This window comes from Artemia sp. Qi Xiang Cuo, chromosome 7, assembly GCF_049724085.1.
Source record: "Artemia sp. Qi Xiang Cuo chromosome 7, ASM4972408v1, whole genome shotgun sequence".
In the NCBI taxonomy this organism is placed as follows: Eukaryota; Metazoa; Arthropoda; class Branchiopoda; order Anostraca; family Artemiidae; genus Artemia; species Artemia sp. Qi Xiang Cuo.
This window is the reverse complement of record NC_142800.1, coordinates 44,012,112-44,027,960: the sequence shown is the minus strand read 5'-3', so window position 1 is coordinate 44,027,960 and position 15,849 is coordinate 44,012,112. Positions and strand designations below refer to the sequence as shown.

At 37.1% G+C, this 15,849-nt stretch overlaps 1 protein-coding gene across 1 annotated transcript in view; it reads left to right on the top strand.

Annotated features, from left to right (window-relative positions):
- The window catches only part of LOC148950313 (neural cell adhesion molecule 1-A-like), a 170,036-nt gene that overhangs the window by 10,854 nt on the left and 143,333 nt on the right, over window positions 1-15,849 (top strand). Inside the window, exon 2 of the mRNA XM_089091834.1 lies at window positions 1,860-2,004. Within this exon, the coding sequence (XP_088947960.1) occupies window positions 1,860-2,004 (145 nt within the window). The remainder of the gene's footprint in view (window positions 1-1,859; window positions 2,005-15,849) is intronic.

Genomic DNA, 15,849 nt, shown 5'->3' with positions numbered 1-15,849 from the left:
AAGGCCGTGTTATGAGATCTTTGGACCATTTTTGAACAAATGGCTATCTTAAAATTTCTATCGGATGCATTGGGGGGGGGAATATGACATGGGGGGGATAGCTGCCCTCCGATAAATTTGACTCTTAAAAATGGCTCTTCAACTTCTGATTGCAAATCCAATGAGCCTTCTCCAAAGTTAACATAACAACCGTTTCCATAAAAACCTTAAATGCCCTCATGGCATACCTTACAACCCTTGTCCTGAGGACTGTCAGGGGGTCTTCATCCTCAAAGACATAATTTCTGGACTTGTAAACTACGTCAAACAAAATAACTATCTCAAAATTTTGACTGGAAGTGTTTTGGGAAATGATGGGCGGGGGGTGGTTGCCCTCCAATCACTTTTGACTATTAAATAAGGCTCTAGCCCTATCAATTACCAACCAACTTAGCCCTTTTCGAAGTTTCTACGACAACAAATGGCCATCTTAAAATTTCTATCAGATGCCTTTCGGGAAAATACGACGTGTGTGTATGGGGGGGGGGAGCTATTTGCCTCCTGATCACTTTGACTCTTAAAAAGGGCACTATAACTTCTGATTACCAATCCAATGAGCCCTCTTTGAAGTTTATACAACCACCATTTCTATAAAAACCTTATATGTCCCCAGTGCATGACTTACAATCCTTGACCTGAGGGCTATATGGGGGGAGTTATCCTCAAAAAAATAATTTCTCCAATCACTTATGACTATTAAAAAGGCCAGTAGAACTTCTGATTACCAATCCAATGAGCCCTCTTTGAAGTTTATACCACCACCATTTATATAGAAACCTTATATGTCCCCAGGGCGTAAATTAAAACCTTTGACCTGAGGGCTATAGGGGGGTGAGGGGGAGTTATCCTCAAAGAATTAATTTCTGGACCTTCCAACTACACTGAACAAAATGGCTATCTCAAAAATTATGAATGAATGTGTCTGGGGAAATGATTGGTGTACAGGGGGGGGGGGGGGCTGGATGACCTACAATAACTTTTGACTATTAAAAAGACCAGTAGAACTTCTGATTACCAATCCAATGAGCCCTCTTTGAAGTTCATACGACCACTATTTCTATAAAAACCTTATATGCCCCCAGGGCGTAAATTACAACCCTTGACCTGAGGGCTATATGGGGGTGAGGGGGAGTTATCCTCAAATACATAATTTCTGGACCTTTCAACTGCACTGAACAAAATAGCTATGCCAAAAATTGTGATTGAACGTGTTCGGGGAAATGATGGGTGTACGGAGGGGGGGGCTGGATGACCTAAAATCACTTTCAACTGCTAAAAAAGCCAGTAGAACTTCTGATTACAAAAATCAAATGAGTCCCCTCTGAGGTTTATACGACCACCCTTTGTATAAAAAACTTTATATCCCCACATGCCATAACTTACAACCCTTGCTCTGAGGGTTTTTTTGGGGGGGGGCTGTTGTCATTCTCAAAGTCATAATTTCCGGACCTTTAAACTACACTGAACAAAAGGGCTATCTCAAAATTTTGATTGGATGTGTTTGGGGAAGTGATTGACGTGGGGGAGGGGGAGCTGGTTGCCCTCCATGAGTTCTTTTGAAGTTCCTATGACATTTCTTTCTGTAAGAAGTGCCCTGGTGTAAAAAGAACAATATAATGTGCCTACATTGCTCTTTAATTAGGCAGAGCTATCGCGCTGCCTATGGTATTGAGATTTCAATTATACAGCACTGGAAGTGCCGATTAGATCAGTTAAGCCCCCCCCCCCTACTAAAATTCAGTCTATGGGCGCCCATGCAAATTAGGATAACCTCCTTCAAATATTCCAGTATTACAAAGCTAACCCTAATTTTATTTTAGGCACCGTCGGATAAGAATGTTACTATATCTACATTGCAACTAAACGTAAATAAAGGTCACAATGGGAAAAAATTGACCTGCCGTGCAGAAAATCCTGCGATCAAAGCTGCGGTGATTGAAGATGCCATCACTATTGAGGTCGCCTGTAAGTATCATAGACTTAGTACACAGAGTTGTTACTCAGTTTTGCTAAATGTTCTATTATAAATTCTTTTTTTAATAATAGCATTCTCCATATAATGTTACCGTAGTAGAGCAGTAGGAATTCTCTCATAAGTAAAGGAGGACGTGAGCTCGAAGATGCAAAACTAGAAACCATCCAAGAAATGAATGGATGTCTTAAGAATTTTTAAGGATGAAAATTTTGCTAACTCTAATAAGAATGGACTATTCGAGGAATTTTAGTATGTTTCCGTTAGAAACATCATATTTTGGTGATGTGTGGCATTAGTCTGGTCTCTGTAGGTAGCAAATTGCTTAGTAATATGATACTTTTTAGACTGACAGATACTGTAGACAAAGTTTTAAGAGAAGAGCAGTACGGTTTTAGAAAAGGTAGAGGAGGTGTCGACCAAATTTTCACTCTTAGGTTAATAATTGAGAATTACCTAAGTTTTCGAACACCTTTGATCCTCATTTTTATAGATTATGAGCAAGCGTTCGATTCTGTTGATAGAGCAGCTTTAGTAAAGGTTTTATCCTTGTATGGTATACCAGACAAATACATTAAAGTAATTAGTGCTATGTACGAGAATAACATTAATGCGTTTCAGGTGGAAAATGAGGTTAGTAGATGGTTTCGTATTAAATCAGGAGTTAAGCAAGGTTGAGTTCTATCCCCATTTATATGGATCATTTTAATGAATTTTGTTTTAAGGAGTACAGGAAAGGCAATGGGAGACCACGGAATCAAATGGGGAGGAAAAAGTCTCCTGGACTTGGATTATGCTGATGATTTAAGCATCCTAGATGAAAGTGTGAGCAAAATCAATGAAGTTTTAGAGGTTTTGCGAGTTCAGGGTGCTAGAATTGGTTTGAAAATTAATGTTAGGAAGACTAAGTCACTAAGGCTAGGAATAAGTGAAGATGAAAAGGTGACATTGGGTAATGAAAAGATTGATCAGGTGGGCAGCTTCACTTACCTTGGTAGTATTATTAGTAAAGATGGTGGGAGCAGTGAAGATGTTAAAAATAGAATAGCCAAGGCTCAGGGTGTTTTTTCACAGTTAAAAAAAGTCTGGAAGAATAGGAAGATAATTCTTCAAACCAAAATTAGAATCTTAGAAGCTACAGTGATGACAGTGGTCAAATATGGCTCTTAAGCATGGACGCTCCGAAAAGCGGATGAAGATTTGCTAAATGTTTTCCAGAGAAATTGCTTAAGGATTGTTCTGGGTACCCGGCTGACTGACCGTATTTCAAACAATAGGCTATACGAAAAATGTGGTTCATTACCGCTTTCTAGGTCTATAATGAAAGAAAGGTTGAGGTGGTTAGGGCTCGTTGTGCGGATGAAGTATGACGGATTGCCGAAGATTGTTCTTTTCGGCCAACCATCTAGGGCTAAACGGAAATCAGTCCGTCCCCGTCTTGGGTGGGAGGATGTCATAAAGAAAGATATAAGGGACATGGGAATTTCGTGGGCGGGTGTAAAAAATGAGGCTTTTAATAGATTGGGGTGGAGGAGGATCGTACGTAGCTGTGTTGGCCTCAGGTGGCTTGGTGCTGCGGTGAGTTGTTAGTAGTAGTAGTAGTTGGATGAAATAGTTTCTTCATTCTTGTTTTCGTTAAAGAAACACAAACACAAAATAATACAAAGAAAAATATATAGAAACCAAATAATAGTAGTTAAATTCTTACCTGGGTTAAAAATTTCAAGAGTGGGGGATAAGGGCCTGGATTAACGATTGCCGTTATAATTTATGAACTAACGTATAATTGATTAAATTGAACTAATATTGATTAAAATTAATAAAAAAAACAAGTTTTTTTTAACTGAAAGTAAGGAACGACGTTAAAATTGAAAACGAACAGAAATTATTCCGTATAGGAAAGGGGCTGTCCCCTCCTCAATGCCTCGCTCTTTACGCAAAAGTTTTTTATTGTTTAAAAAAATAAGAGTTGTGAGAAAGACAAACTTTAGCGTAAAGAGCGAGGCGTTGAGGAGGGGACAGCCCCTTTCATATACGGAATAATTTCTGTTCGTTTTAAGTTTTAACCTCGTTCCCTACTTTCAGTTAAAAAAACCTGTTTTTTTTTATTTAATTTTTAAACGTTTTTAAATTGATGCAGGATTTGATTTTGGCTCACAGTACATGAATAATTAAAACAAAATTTGCATATTAATTTTACTTTTATTTGGTTAAATAGCTTTCTCGAACCTTGTTTAATTTGATTTACGAACGTTTTTATTAGTAATAAATATACGTAACTTACGAATTAACTTAAGTAACGAACTTCTATATTCATATATTTTTAATACTTATATTAGGGGGCTCGCCCACTAGTCAATACCTCGCTCTTTAAGCTAAAATTCGAATTTCGCTCTTAAAGCTAATTAGCTCTTTAAGCTAATTTTAGAATAAATAGCTCTTATGAAAGTACTAAAAAAAAATTTGGATTAAAGAGCGAGGTACTGACTAGGGGTTGAACCCAATCATATACGTAATATTTTCTGTTCGTTTTTAGTTTTGATGTTACTCCTTATTTTCAGTTGGAAATCTTGTTTTTTTTTATATTAAATTTCTGATCTTTTTTTAAATAATGCTGGTAAATCCGGTATCCCCTTCATAGCAATGTTCCTTCCCCCATAGAAACTTCCTTCGTGGAAAGATCCTCCCACATAACCCCCAACCCACCCACCCCCCTACTACCAGAAAAAATCCCCCCTGAAAACATCTGTATACTTCCTAATAACCAATACTATATGTTAATATTGGGCAAAGTTCATAACTTTCAGCCCTCCCTCCGGGGACTTCGGGGGATTAAGTCATGCTAAAGGGCATATTTATAATATTTTCAACCATGTTGAACAAAATGGCTATCTCAAAATTCTGATCAGGTGACTTTGGGAAAATATGAACGTGGGAGGGGGCCTAGTTGCCCTCCATTTTTTTGTCACTTAAAAAGGGCACTAGAACTTTTAATTTCCGTTCCAATGAGTCCTCTCACGATATTCTAGGACCACTGGGTCGATACGATCAGCCCTGGGAAAAAAAAAGCAAATAAACAAATAAACACGCATTCCGTGATCTTTCTTCTGGCAAAAAAATGCAAAATTCCACATTTTTGTAGATAGGAGCTTGAAACCTCTACCGTAAGGTTTTCTGATACGCTGAATATGATGGTGTGATTTTCATCAAGGTTCTATAACTTTTAGAGGGCCTTTCCCCCTTTTTTCGAAAATCAGCCAAATATTCTCAGGCCTGTAACTTTTGATGGGTAGAACTAAACTTGATGTAAGTTATATATTTGAAATTAGCATTGAAATCTGATTCTTCTGATATATTTATTGGTATCATAAACCCGTTTTCTAGAGTTTCGGTTACCATTGAGCCGGGTAGCTCCTTACTTACAGTTCGTTACCACGAACTGTTTGAAAAGCAAAGTTTTTCTCGAGAAAGCAAAGAGTTATAAGGTTTTGTTGAGTTTTAAATTTTAAAAACGAACGGAAATTAGTGCATCGTCTATAATGTAAAACACGTCAACAAAAGTAGCTGAAACAACTTTGCTACGTAGCTGTAGCTGATAGACTTATCTATCAAAAAATGAAATGACATCATTTTTATGCAGTCCTAAAAAGGACTTATCCCAGATTTGCCTCTCAATCCCTCGAACGTATCATTCTTGGCTTTTCCTGCAATTAGTCATGTCTTGATACCTGCAAAATACTTGATTTTAATTCAAAGCTGAAGCTGACTTGTGATATTTTCCAGTACCTGTAGAATTTTAAAACTAGTGATTTACTGAAAACCCAACATCATCCCACTTAGCCGTCCTGGCTAAGTGGACGTACGCTGGGTTGAGAATTCTTTGTCCAAGGGGCACGGGTTCGATCCCTGGCGTGGCCAGTTATTTGGTTTAGGACGCGGGTCAGTGGTGTGACTCTGTAAGCTTAGCCAGAGTCGACCCAGCTCTAAATGGGTACCTGGAGAAATCGGGGCAGGTAAGCAGGAAGGGTGTGCAAAAGCACAGGATGACTGGCCCCCAGCCCCACATTGTACTTCCCGGTTGAAGGGCCATGAAACGGAGATCAGCACCACTAGTTTGGACCTTAAAGGTCTAGTTCCGTCATACTGACTTACTACTTACAACACCAACCCCCAAAAAGCTATTTCCGTCATACTTACTTACTACTTACAACACCAACCCCCAAAAGCTCTTGGGAGAAGAAATTTCTACGACAAACCTGAAAAAACTTAAAACAAAGACTAATTAATAAGTCTATATAGATTAGTAAATCTATAAAGACTATAAATATTGATCAAAATTATAGTCACCATTCCCGAATCAGCAATAAATAGAATTTTTTCTAATTATTTTTTTCTAATGCATATTTCAATTTTTTGACTACAATGGCCCATGGCACGCTCTTTACTCGGTTACAGTTATCGCTACAATCATAATCTTAATATTACAAGGTTTTTTTTTTAATATTGGTATAACAATTTTATAGGTATCATCTCATAATAACTTTTGTATGAAGTCCCCCCCCCCCTCCATATAACAGAGCTGGCAAAAATATCGGAGTTGAGATAATAAAGTATGAACACACTTTGCATGTCATTTGATTTTTATGGCTTTTTAATAGTGGCATTTGTTTTTTTCTTCTTCTTCACATAGGCAAGGGCTATTTTCGCCATTGAAATTTGTATTATAAAACAAAATAGAAAATGAATTGAAAAAGGATATCCAATTATGGAGGATTATTTTGTGATAAATATTAAAAATGTCTGTAGCGCTTTCCCAATTTTTGAACTTGACAATCACGACATCGAAGCTATATCAATGATCACGAAAACGGTTAGTATCGTGCGTGTGTACTAATAAATAAAGAAACAAGTTTTTCTAATTAAAATTAAAGAGTGACAGAAAAATTAAATTGAAAGGAAATTGTTCCCTACACGAGGGGGCTGCTCCCACCTTCAATCCACAGGTTTTAACACAAAAGCTCCATAGCGTTTCACTGAAAGCATTTGTGAATGAAGCAAATGCAGTAGAAGGGTAATTGCAATGGTTTTGTTTACTTATTGCCTTTTATAAAATTAAATCAAAAACACAAGTTTTTCCACTTAAAGTGAGGATCAGCAATAAAGCTCAAAACGAACAGAAATCATTCCGTATATGAAGGGGTTGCCCCCTCCTCAATACCTGGCTCTTCACGCTAAAACTCTTACCACTTTTAAAAAAGATTCTTATTCTAATTATATGGCCCTTGTGTTTCTGGATTCATTCTTTAAAAATTGGGACAAGCAGTCAAACTTTAGAGTAAAGAGCAAGGTATCGAAAAGGGGGCAACCCTTTCATATACGGAACAGTTTCTGTTCGTTTTGAGTTTTAATGTTGCTCCTTACTTTCAGTTGAAAAAACTTGTTTTTGTTTATCTAATAAAACAACACACACACACACACACACACACACACACACACACACACACACACACACACACACACACACACACACACACACACACACACACACACACACACACACACACACACACACACACACACACACACACACACACACACACACACACACACACACACACACAATCCCCCCTCTCGCAAAATCCCCCCTCTCTCCGAAAACTGTCAGCATGCTTCCGAATAAAAATACTATACGGAAACAATGGACAAATTTCATAACTTAAAGACCTATCCCTAGGGGCTGTCAGGGTCATGTTATATTAGAAAGTATAATTTTTCAGATTTTTCAACTATGCTAAACAAGATGGATATTTCAAAATTTTGATCGGACAATTTTGGGGGAAAAGGGGTGAAGGAGGGGGTTAGTTGCCTCCAATCTTTTTGGTTACTTAATAATAGCACTGGAACTGTTAATTTCCTTTCGAATAAGCCCTCTCCCGATGTTTTAGGACTATTGCTTCGACACCATTACCCCTGGAAAATAAAAACCAAAAAAAGAAACGAACAAATAAACACGCATCCGTGATCTTTCTTCTCTAAACAAAAAACTAAAAATAAAAAAATAAAATCCATATTTTTGTAGATAGGAGCTGAAAACCTCTGCAGTACGGCGTTCTAATACGCTCAATCCTTATGGTGCAATTTTCATTAAGATTTCTCGGCTTTTAGAGTGTGTTTCCCCCTTTTTTCGAAGATCAGGAAAATTTTCTCGGGCGCGTAGCCTTTTATGGGTAACACTAAGCTTAATGAATCTTATATATTTAGAATAAGTAAAATAAGCCAATTTTTTATATATTTATTGACATCAAGATTCCACTTTTTAGAGTTTCAGTTATTATTGAGCCGTGTCGCTTCTTACTTACAATTCGTTACCACGAACTGTTTGACTGTACTACAAGTTATATTGTTAAAAGCAATTCTCATCAAAAAATTCTTCCGTTCGTGATACAATACTCAAATACTTTCTATCCCATTCCAACTGCCCCTGCGTTTGAGTATTCGTTCGTAAAGCATTGGAGAGATACATTTAATCTTAAGCGTTATTAAATAAAAAAACAAGTTTTTTTAACTGAAAGTAAGGAGCGACATTAAAATTTACAACGAACAGAAATTATTCCGTATATGAAAGGGTCTGTCCCCTCCTCAACGCCTCACTCTTTACGCTAAAGTTTGACTCTGTCTTACAACTTTATTTTTTAAAACAATAAAAAACTTTAGCGTAAAGAGCGGTGCGTTGAGGAGGGGACAGTCCCTTTCATATACGGAATAATTTTTGTTCGTTTTAAGTTTTAATGTCGCTCCTTACTTTCAGTTAAAAAAACTTGTTTTTTTTAAATTTAATTTCTGATCGTTTTTTAGTTAATGCAGCTTTTATTTTGGCTCAACGTCATTTAATAAGTAAAACCAAATTTTTTCATATTAATTTTACTTTTCTTGTGCTAAATGGCTTTTCAATAAACCAAAACCAATACTATACAGAAATACCAATACAGAAATTGTTCCGTATATGAAAGGGGCTGTCCCCTCCTCAACGCCTCGCTCTTTACGCTAAATTTTTTTATTGTTAAAAAAAATAGAGTTGTGAGAAAGTCAAACTTTAACGTAAATAGCGAGGCGTTGAAGAGGGGCAGCCCCTTTCATATACGGAATAATTTCTGTTCGTTTTAAGTTTTAACGTCGTTCCTTACTTTCAGTTAAAAAAAACTTGTTTTTTTTTTATTTAATTTTTGAACGTTTTTGAATTAATACAGATTTTGATTTTGACTCACCGTACATGAATAATTACAACAAAATTTTTATATTAATTTACTTTTATTTGGTTAAATGGCTTTCTCGAAACTTGTTTAATTTTATTTACGAACGTTTTTATTAGCAATAAATACACGTAACTTACGAATTAACTTACGTAACGAACTTCTATATTCATATATTCTTAATATGTATATTAGGGAGTTCGCCCCCTGGCCAATACCTTGCTCTTTAAGCTAAATTCCGAATTGTGTTCCAGTTCTTTAAAAATGACCCGTGATCACGAAGGCCGTTAATTATAATAAATAGCTCTTATGAAAGTAATAAAACATCTTTGGCTTAAAGAGCGAGATATTGACTAGGGGGTGAACCCAATGATATACGTAATATTTTCTGTTCGAAAAACTATTAGTTGAAAAACTTTTTTTTTTATATTTAATTTCTGGTCTTTTTTAAAGAATGCTGGGAAATCTGGCGCCAAGGCCGTATCCCGGGGGGGGTTACTCGGTTTGAACCCCCCCCCCCCCCGAAATTTTTGACCGAGTCGAAAATTAGTCTAAAAATACCTGTCAAGACAAAACCTTACCAGAAAAAATATGCTCCCACACTAAACCCTATTGCTTTTTGTGGGTTAACAGTTCTGATCAACTCACGCAATTAGGTAACTGTAGGTAACCTCATGTTCACCTGACCTTGCATAGTAAATTAGGGTTGATAATATGCACTCTGATCAGCTTACGCAATTAGGTAACCCCTTGTCCACCTGACCTTGCATAGTAAATTAAGGTTAATAATATGCGCTCTGATCAGCTTACGCAATTAAGTAACCCCATGTTCACCTGACCTTGCATAGTAAATTAGGGTTAATAATATGCGCTCTGATCAGCTTACGCAATTAGGTAACCCCTTGTCCACCTGACCTTGCATAGTAAATTAAGGTTAATAATATGCGCTCTGATCAGCTTACGCAATTAAGTAACCCCATGTTCACCTGACCTTGCATAGTAAATTAGGATTAATGGGCGCTCGATGTATGGTATAAGAGAGTGCAAGATTGTCAGTTCAGTTCAGTTCATTTTCGGACTTGATTAAGAGAAGAGCGATTTTCAACATGAAGAGGAAGTGTGACATTACGTCGTTTTTTGCGCCCAAGCGGACCAGGGATGTTTCTGACAGTGGCATTAGTGGGACGTCTGCGGAGCATTCATCTACACCTGTGGATCTGAAGGGCACTGGAGCCATCATTGAAGCTTCTGAATAACGCACACTGGAACCAACAACGACGCAACACGCACTTGCACCAACCCAGTCATTGTCGTTGTTTGCAAATGACATCGGTCGTTTTGTCAACAAATCATCCAGTCTCGATTCAAATTCTAAACTTCGTTGGCTGAAGAGCCCGTTGAAAAAAAAAAATGCCCCTTATAGATACGGAAGTATGCCTAGTGGACGCGTCCTCGTTCGCAAGGGGCGGACTAACGGCCTCGAGCTAACGTAATAATGCTCGAGGATGTTAGACAAAGTCCAGGGGAAAAAATCGGGTAACCCCCCCCCCCGAACAAAAATCCTGGATACGGCCCTGTCTAGCGCCCCCTTCATAGCAATGTCCCTTCCCCCATGAAACTTCTTTCATAGAAGGATCCTCCAACATAACCCCCAACCCACCCCCTCCCCCCACTACCAGAAAAAATCCCCCCTGAAAACGTCTTTATACTTCCCAATAACAAATACCATATGTTAACATTGGGTAAAGTTCAAAACTTTCAGCCCTCCCCGCGGGGACTTCGGGGAATTAAGTCATCCTAAAATGCATAGTTATCATAATTTCGATAATGCTGAACAAAATGGATATCTCAAAATTTTGATCGGGTGACTTTGGGAAAAAAATGTGCGTTGGAGGGGGCCTAGTTGCCGTCCATTTTTTTGTCACTAAAAAAGAGCACTAGAACTTTTAATTTCCGTTCCAATGAGCCCACCCACGATATTCTAGGACCACTGGGTCGATACGATCACCCCTGGGAAAAAAAATAAACACGCATCCGTGATCTTTCTTCTGGCAAAAGATGCAAAATTCCACATTCTTGTAGATAGCCTCTACAGTAGAGTTCTCTGATACGCTGAATATGATGGTGTGATTTTCATTAAGGTTCAGTAACTTCTAGAGTTTCGGTTACCATTGAGCCGGGTCGCTCCTTACTTACAGTTCGTTACCACGAACTGTTTGATTAAATAAAAAAAACCAGTTTTTTTTTAACTGAAAGTAAGGAGCAAAGCTAAAACTTAAAACGAATAGTAATTATTATGTATATGAATGGGGCTGTTCCCTCCACAACGCCTCGCTCTTTGCGCTAAAATTTGTATTGTTTAAAAAAATAGAGTTGTGAGAAAGTCAAATTTTAGCGTAAAAAGCGAGGCGTTGAGGAGGGGACAGCCCCTTTCATATACGGAATAATTTCTGTTTGTTTTAAGTTTTAATGTCGTTCCTTACTTTCAGTTAAAAAAAACTTGTTTTTTTATTCAATTTTTGAACGTTTTGAATTAATGCAGGGTTTGATTTAGGCTCACTGTACATGAATAATTAAAACAAAATTTGTATATTAATTTTGCTTTTAGTTAAATGGCTTTCTCGAAACTTGTTTAATTTTATTTACGAACGTTTTTATTAGTAATAAATACACGTAACTTACGTAACGAACTTCTACATTCATATATTTTTAATACGTTATTAGGGGGTTCGCCCCCTAGTCAATACCTCGCTCTTTAAGCTAAAGTTCGAATTTTGTTCCAATTCTTTAAAAATGACCCCTTAATCACAGAGGCCGTTATTTAGAATAAATAGCTTCTTTGAAAGTACTAAAAAATCTGTGGCTTAAAGAACGAGGCATTGACTAGGGGCTGAACCCAATCAAAGACATAATATTTTGTGTTCGTTTTAAGTTTTGATGTTGCTCCTTACTTTCAGCTGAAAAACTTGTTTTTTTATATTTAATTTCTGATCGTTTTTTAAATAATGCTGGGAAATCCGGCACCCCCTTCATAGCAATGTCCCTTCCCCCATGAAAACTTCCTCCATGGAAAGATCCTCCCAAATAACCCCCGACCCCACACCCCTCCCCCCCACTACCAGAACACATCCCCTCTGAAAACGTTTGTATATTTCCCAATAACCAATACTATATGTTAACATTGGGTAAAGTTCACAACTTTCAGCGCTCCTCTCAGGGACTTCGGGGGATAAAGTCATCCTAAAGGACATAGTTATTATATTTTCGACCATGCTGAACAAAATGGCTATCTCAAAATTTTGATCGGTTGACTTTGGGAAAAAATGAGCGTGGGAGGGGGCCTAGTTGCCCTCTTTTGTTTTGGTCACTTAAAAAGGTCACTAGAACTTTTAGTTTCCGTTCCAATGAGCCCTCCCTTGATAATCTATGATAACTGGGTCAATACGATCACCCCTGGAAAAAAAAAATAAAAATAAACACGCATCCGTGATCTTTCTTCTGGCAAAAAATGCAAAATTCCACATTTTGTAAATATAAGCTTGAAACCTCTACAGTAGGGTTCTCTGATACGCTGAATATGACGGTGTGATTTTCATTAAGGTTCTATAACTTTTAGGGGATGTTTCTCTCCTTTTTCGAAAATCATTCAAATTTTCTCAGGCGCGTCACTTTTGATAGGTAGGATTAAACTTGATGAAACTTATATATTTAAAATCAGCATTAAATTCTAATTCTTTTGATGTATCTATTGGAATCCAAAACCCGTTTTCTAGAATTTTGGTTACCATTGAGCCGGGTCGTTCCTTACTTACAGTTCGTTAGCACGAACTGATTGAAAAGCTAAAGGAGACCATATCCTGGGTCCCCCAAAATACAAGGAAAGCTGCTCCCTCTCTTAAAAACAAACTTTAACTTTTGAAGAAGAAAGCTTCGAGAAGAAGAGCTCATCAATGGTGGTTGCATTCTTCACAATAAAGTACAGTTTTCCAAAAGTACACTATCATTTTTCCAATAAAAGGAGTCTTCACCTCTTCAGTAACCATGCTGCAGACTTACATTCATTATGGACTATGAATTTAGTAATAAGAGGTTAAACCAATAATAATTTGAATATTCATTCAATTTATCTAAAACATCTCAACATGGACCTGGATTATTTTCTCCTGTTAAGAAAACCAATTGACAACATTTTAATAGATGTTGTGCAACTATGCCATGCTCTATAACCATTAGTTGTGTTTGAAAAGAGGTCTGTAGTAACGATTCAATTTTATGGATTGTATGTATGCTTATGGACGAATGGCTAACATCCCTCCAGTTTGGTCTTTGAGACTAAGAAACTATATAAATACCCTGCCAATATTTCCCAGAATTAATGCTTAATAACATTTTGGCCCTGTTCGAGCCAAAAAGGTATACTGTTGTATTTTTCTGTTGCGTAATCTTTTTTGTTTACTAAGAAAGTTTATTTAAATAGCTTGTTATTTCTGTTTTGTTCTGTATAGTTTGTTCTCTTTTGTACTGTATAATTTCTTTTTTTTGCACTTTTTGTTTTAATTTTTGTTCTAAAATTATGCAAATTTTTAATTGTTCAATAGGTTTTGATGATCAACTTTATATTATTTTTCCGTATTTAGAACCAGTATAAACAGTACATTTTTTTTTTTGTTTATGTATTTTAATCAAAACTGTGTTTGTTAATGTTTCGGTTTGTATCAACAAAGGCTGCTCTTTATTTACAGTTTTTTGCTACAAATCGTTCAATTCAAGGCTCTCTTAAATGCAAAGGAAGCTAACGCTCCCTGTTCCAATTTCCATTTTTGGATTCAAGTTTATTATTTGCATAACAATGTTGTCGAAAATGATATCATCACCTGGAAAAGCCCTCTCCTCTAAAGATGCCCCCTAAGGGAGGTTTATTTCCCCCGTTCTCAAATTTAATTCTTCAGGCAAATCAGTTTCACCGGGAGATTCCCCATAGACGCTGGCAGGGAGGCCAGGGGTAATGCCCCTCTCCCTTTCTGAAAGCAAAAAGACATTCAAAATGTATATTAACAGAAAATGAGAAATATTTGCTAAACATCTTTGTAAAAACAAAGCACTTGGCAGCCCCCCTCATCTGGGAAATATTCTGGTGGTGCTCATCCCCAACATTTCCCCCTTTTTTTTGCCGGTATGTAGATAAATGTAATATTCTATGGTATGCAGATTTCTTCGCAACAAAAGGGGAGCTGTCACCCTTCAAGACCCATTTATAGGCTTAGTCCAAACACGTTCCTGAGATTGAAGTTACGTTAAATTATAAAATTCACCTACTCCCTCAAACCCCCTTCTATATTTTGGCTGAAGATGTCCGAAGAGGGGGAAAATTTGGGTGTAAAACTGCACTTTTTGAGGTTTCAGGCACACTTCCCCTCCTCCACCCATACGATTTTGAAACTGGGAAGCTTAATATACAGTTTCTCAACAATTCTGATTTGATTGTCTCTGAAAATTTTCACTCAATAGTCTTTGGAGCCTCTTTGGGCCAAAACTATTTTTTTGTGTTACAAAATGGTAGAAAAAGCCACTTAGCTGTGTTTACTTTTGCTACTTAAAAAGAGCGCTTATTGCTACTTTCAATTATTGCTCGAGTGGGTGATTGCTCGATATTTTATAATCATTAGTTCTACACAATTACCCCTAGAAATAAGAAAAATTATAAAAAAAGAAAAAAACTGACAAGCAAATGAACCAGCAACCGTGATCACTCTTCTCGGGAAAATACAACATTTCAGATTTTTGTTGGCAGGTGTTAGAAAACTCCGCAATAGGGTTGTGTGATATGCCAAATGGCTGAAGATAAATCTCCTCTTTAGGAATGTTTCCCCCTCTTTACGAAACTCGGGCAATTTTCTCAGGATCGTAACTTTTTCTATTTCGTTTCATTATTGCGATCGAAATAGTTTATCATAGTCAATGTAGTAAAGAGCAATGATTCTCCAATGTATTGTTTTTTTTTTCTTCTGATATATTTTGCAACAACGATATGTCTTGGGAGAGAATTGGGTTTATTTAATCAAAACCAAGAGATTGAGATACGACGTTAATTAAAAACAATCAAAATTTTTCAAACATATGTTTACAAGGAGAGTCTACAATTTGTAACTACTTACTAACAGCTGCGAGTAGCAACTAGTGAAGGGAAGTGCAGCATGAACCAAGCACACCTGGGACAAGGAACTCCAAATTATTCGAAAGGCTTTTTTTCGTGCATAAATTCTAGTAGAAACAGGGGTCATATTGTAACTTTTCAAAGCAAAATGATGAAAATGACGAAAATGCATGTTTACAGTCCTAAACTAGGCTCTTGACCCATTTAGAGCCACGCCCTTCCCCCACCAAACTTTGGTCACAAGGGTAGGCATGTTCCTCCCTTATAAACCAGAATCTTGAAAGGATTTTCAATCTCACTGAAAAAACAAGCTGAGTCTAAGCTGATTACTAACTCAGTACAAAATTAAGTGAAGTAGTTTCTAGGTGTTAAGACAAGCTATGCCAGACTCGATGTAAAAAGAGCTGAATCAAAACTTTGGAATTTTGGTGGCA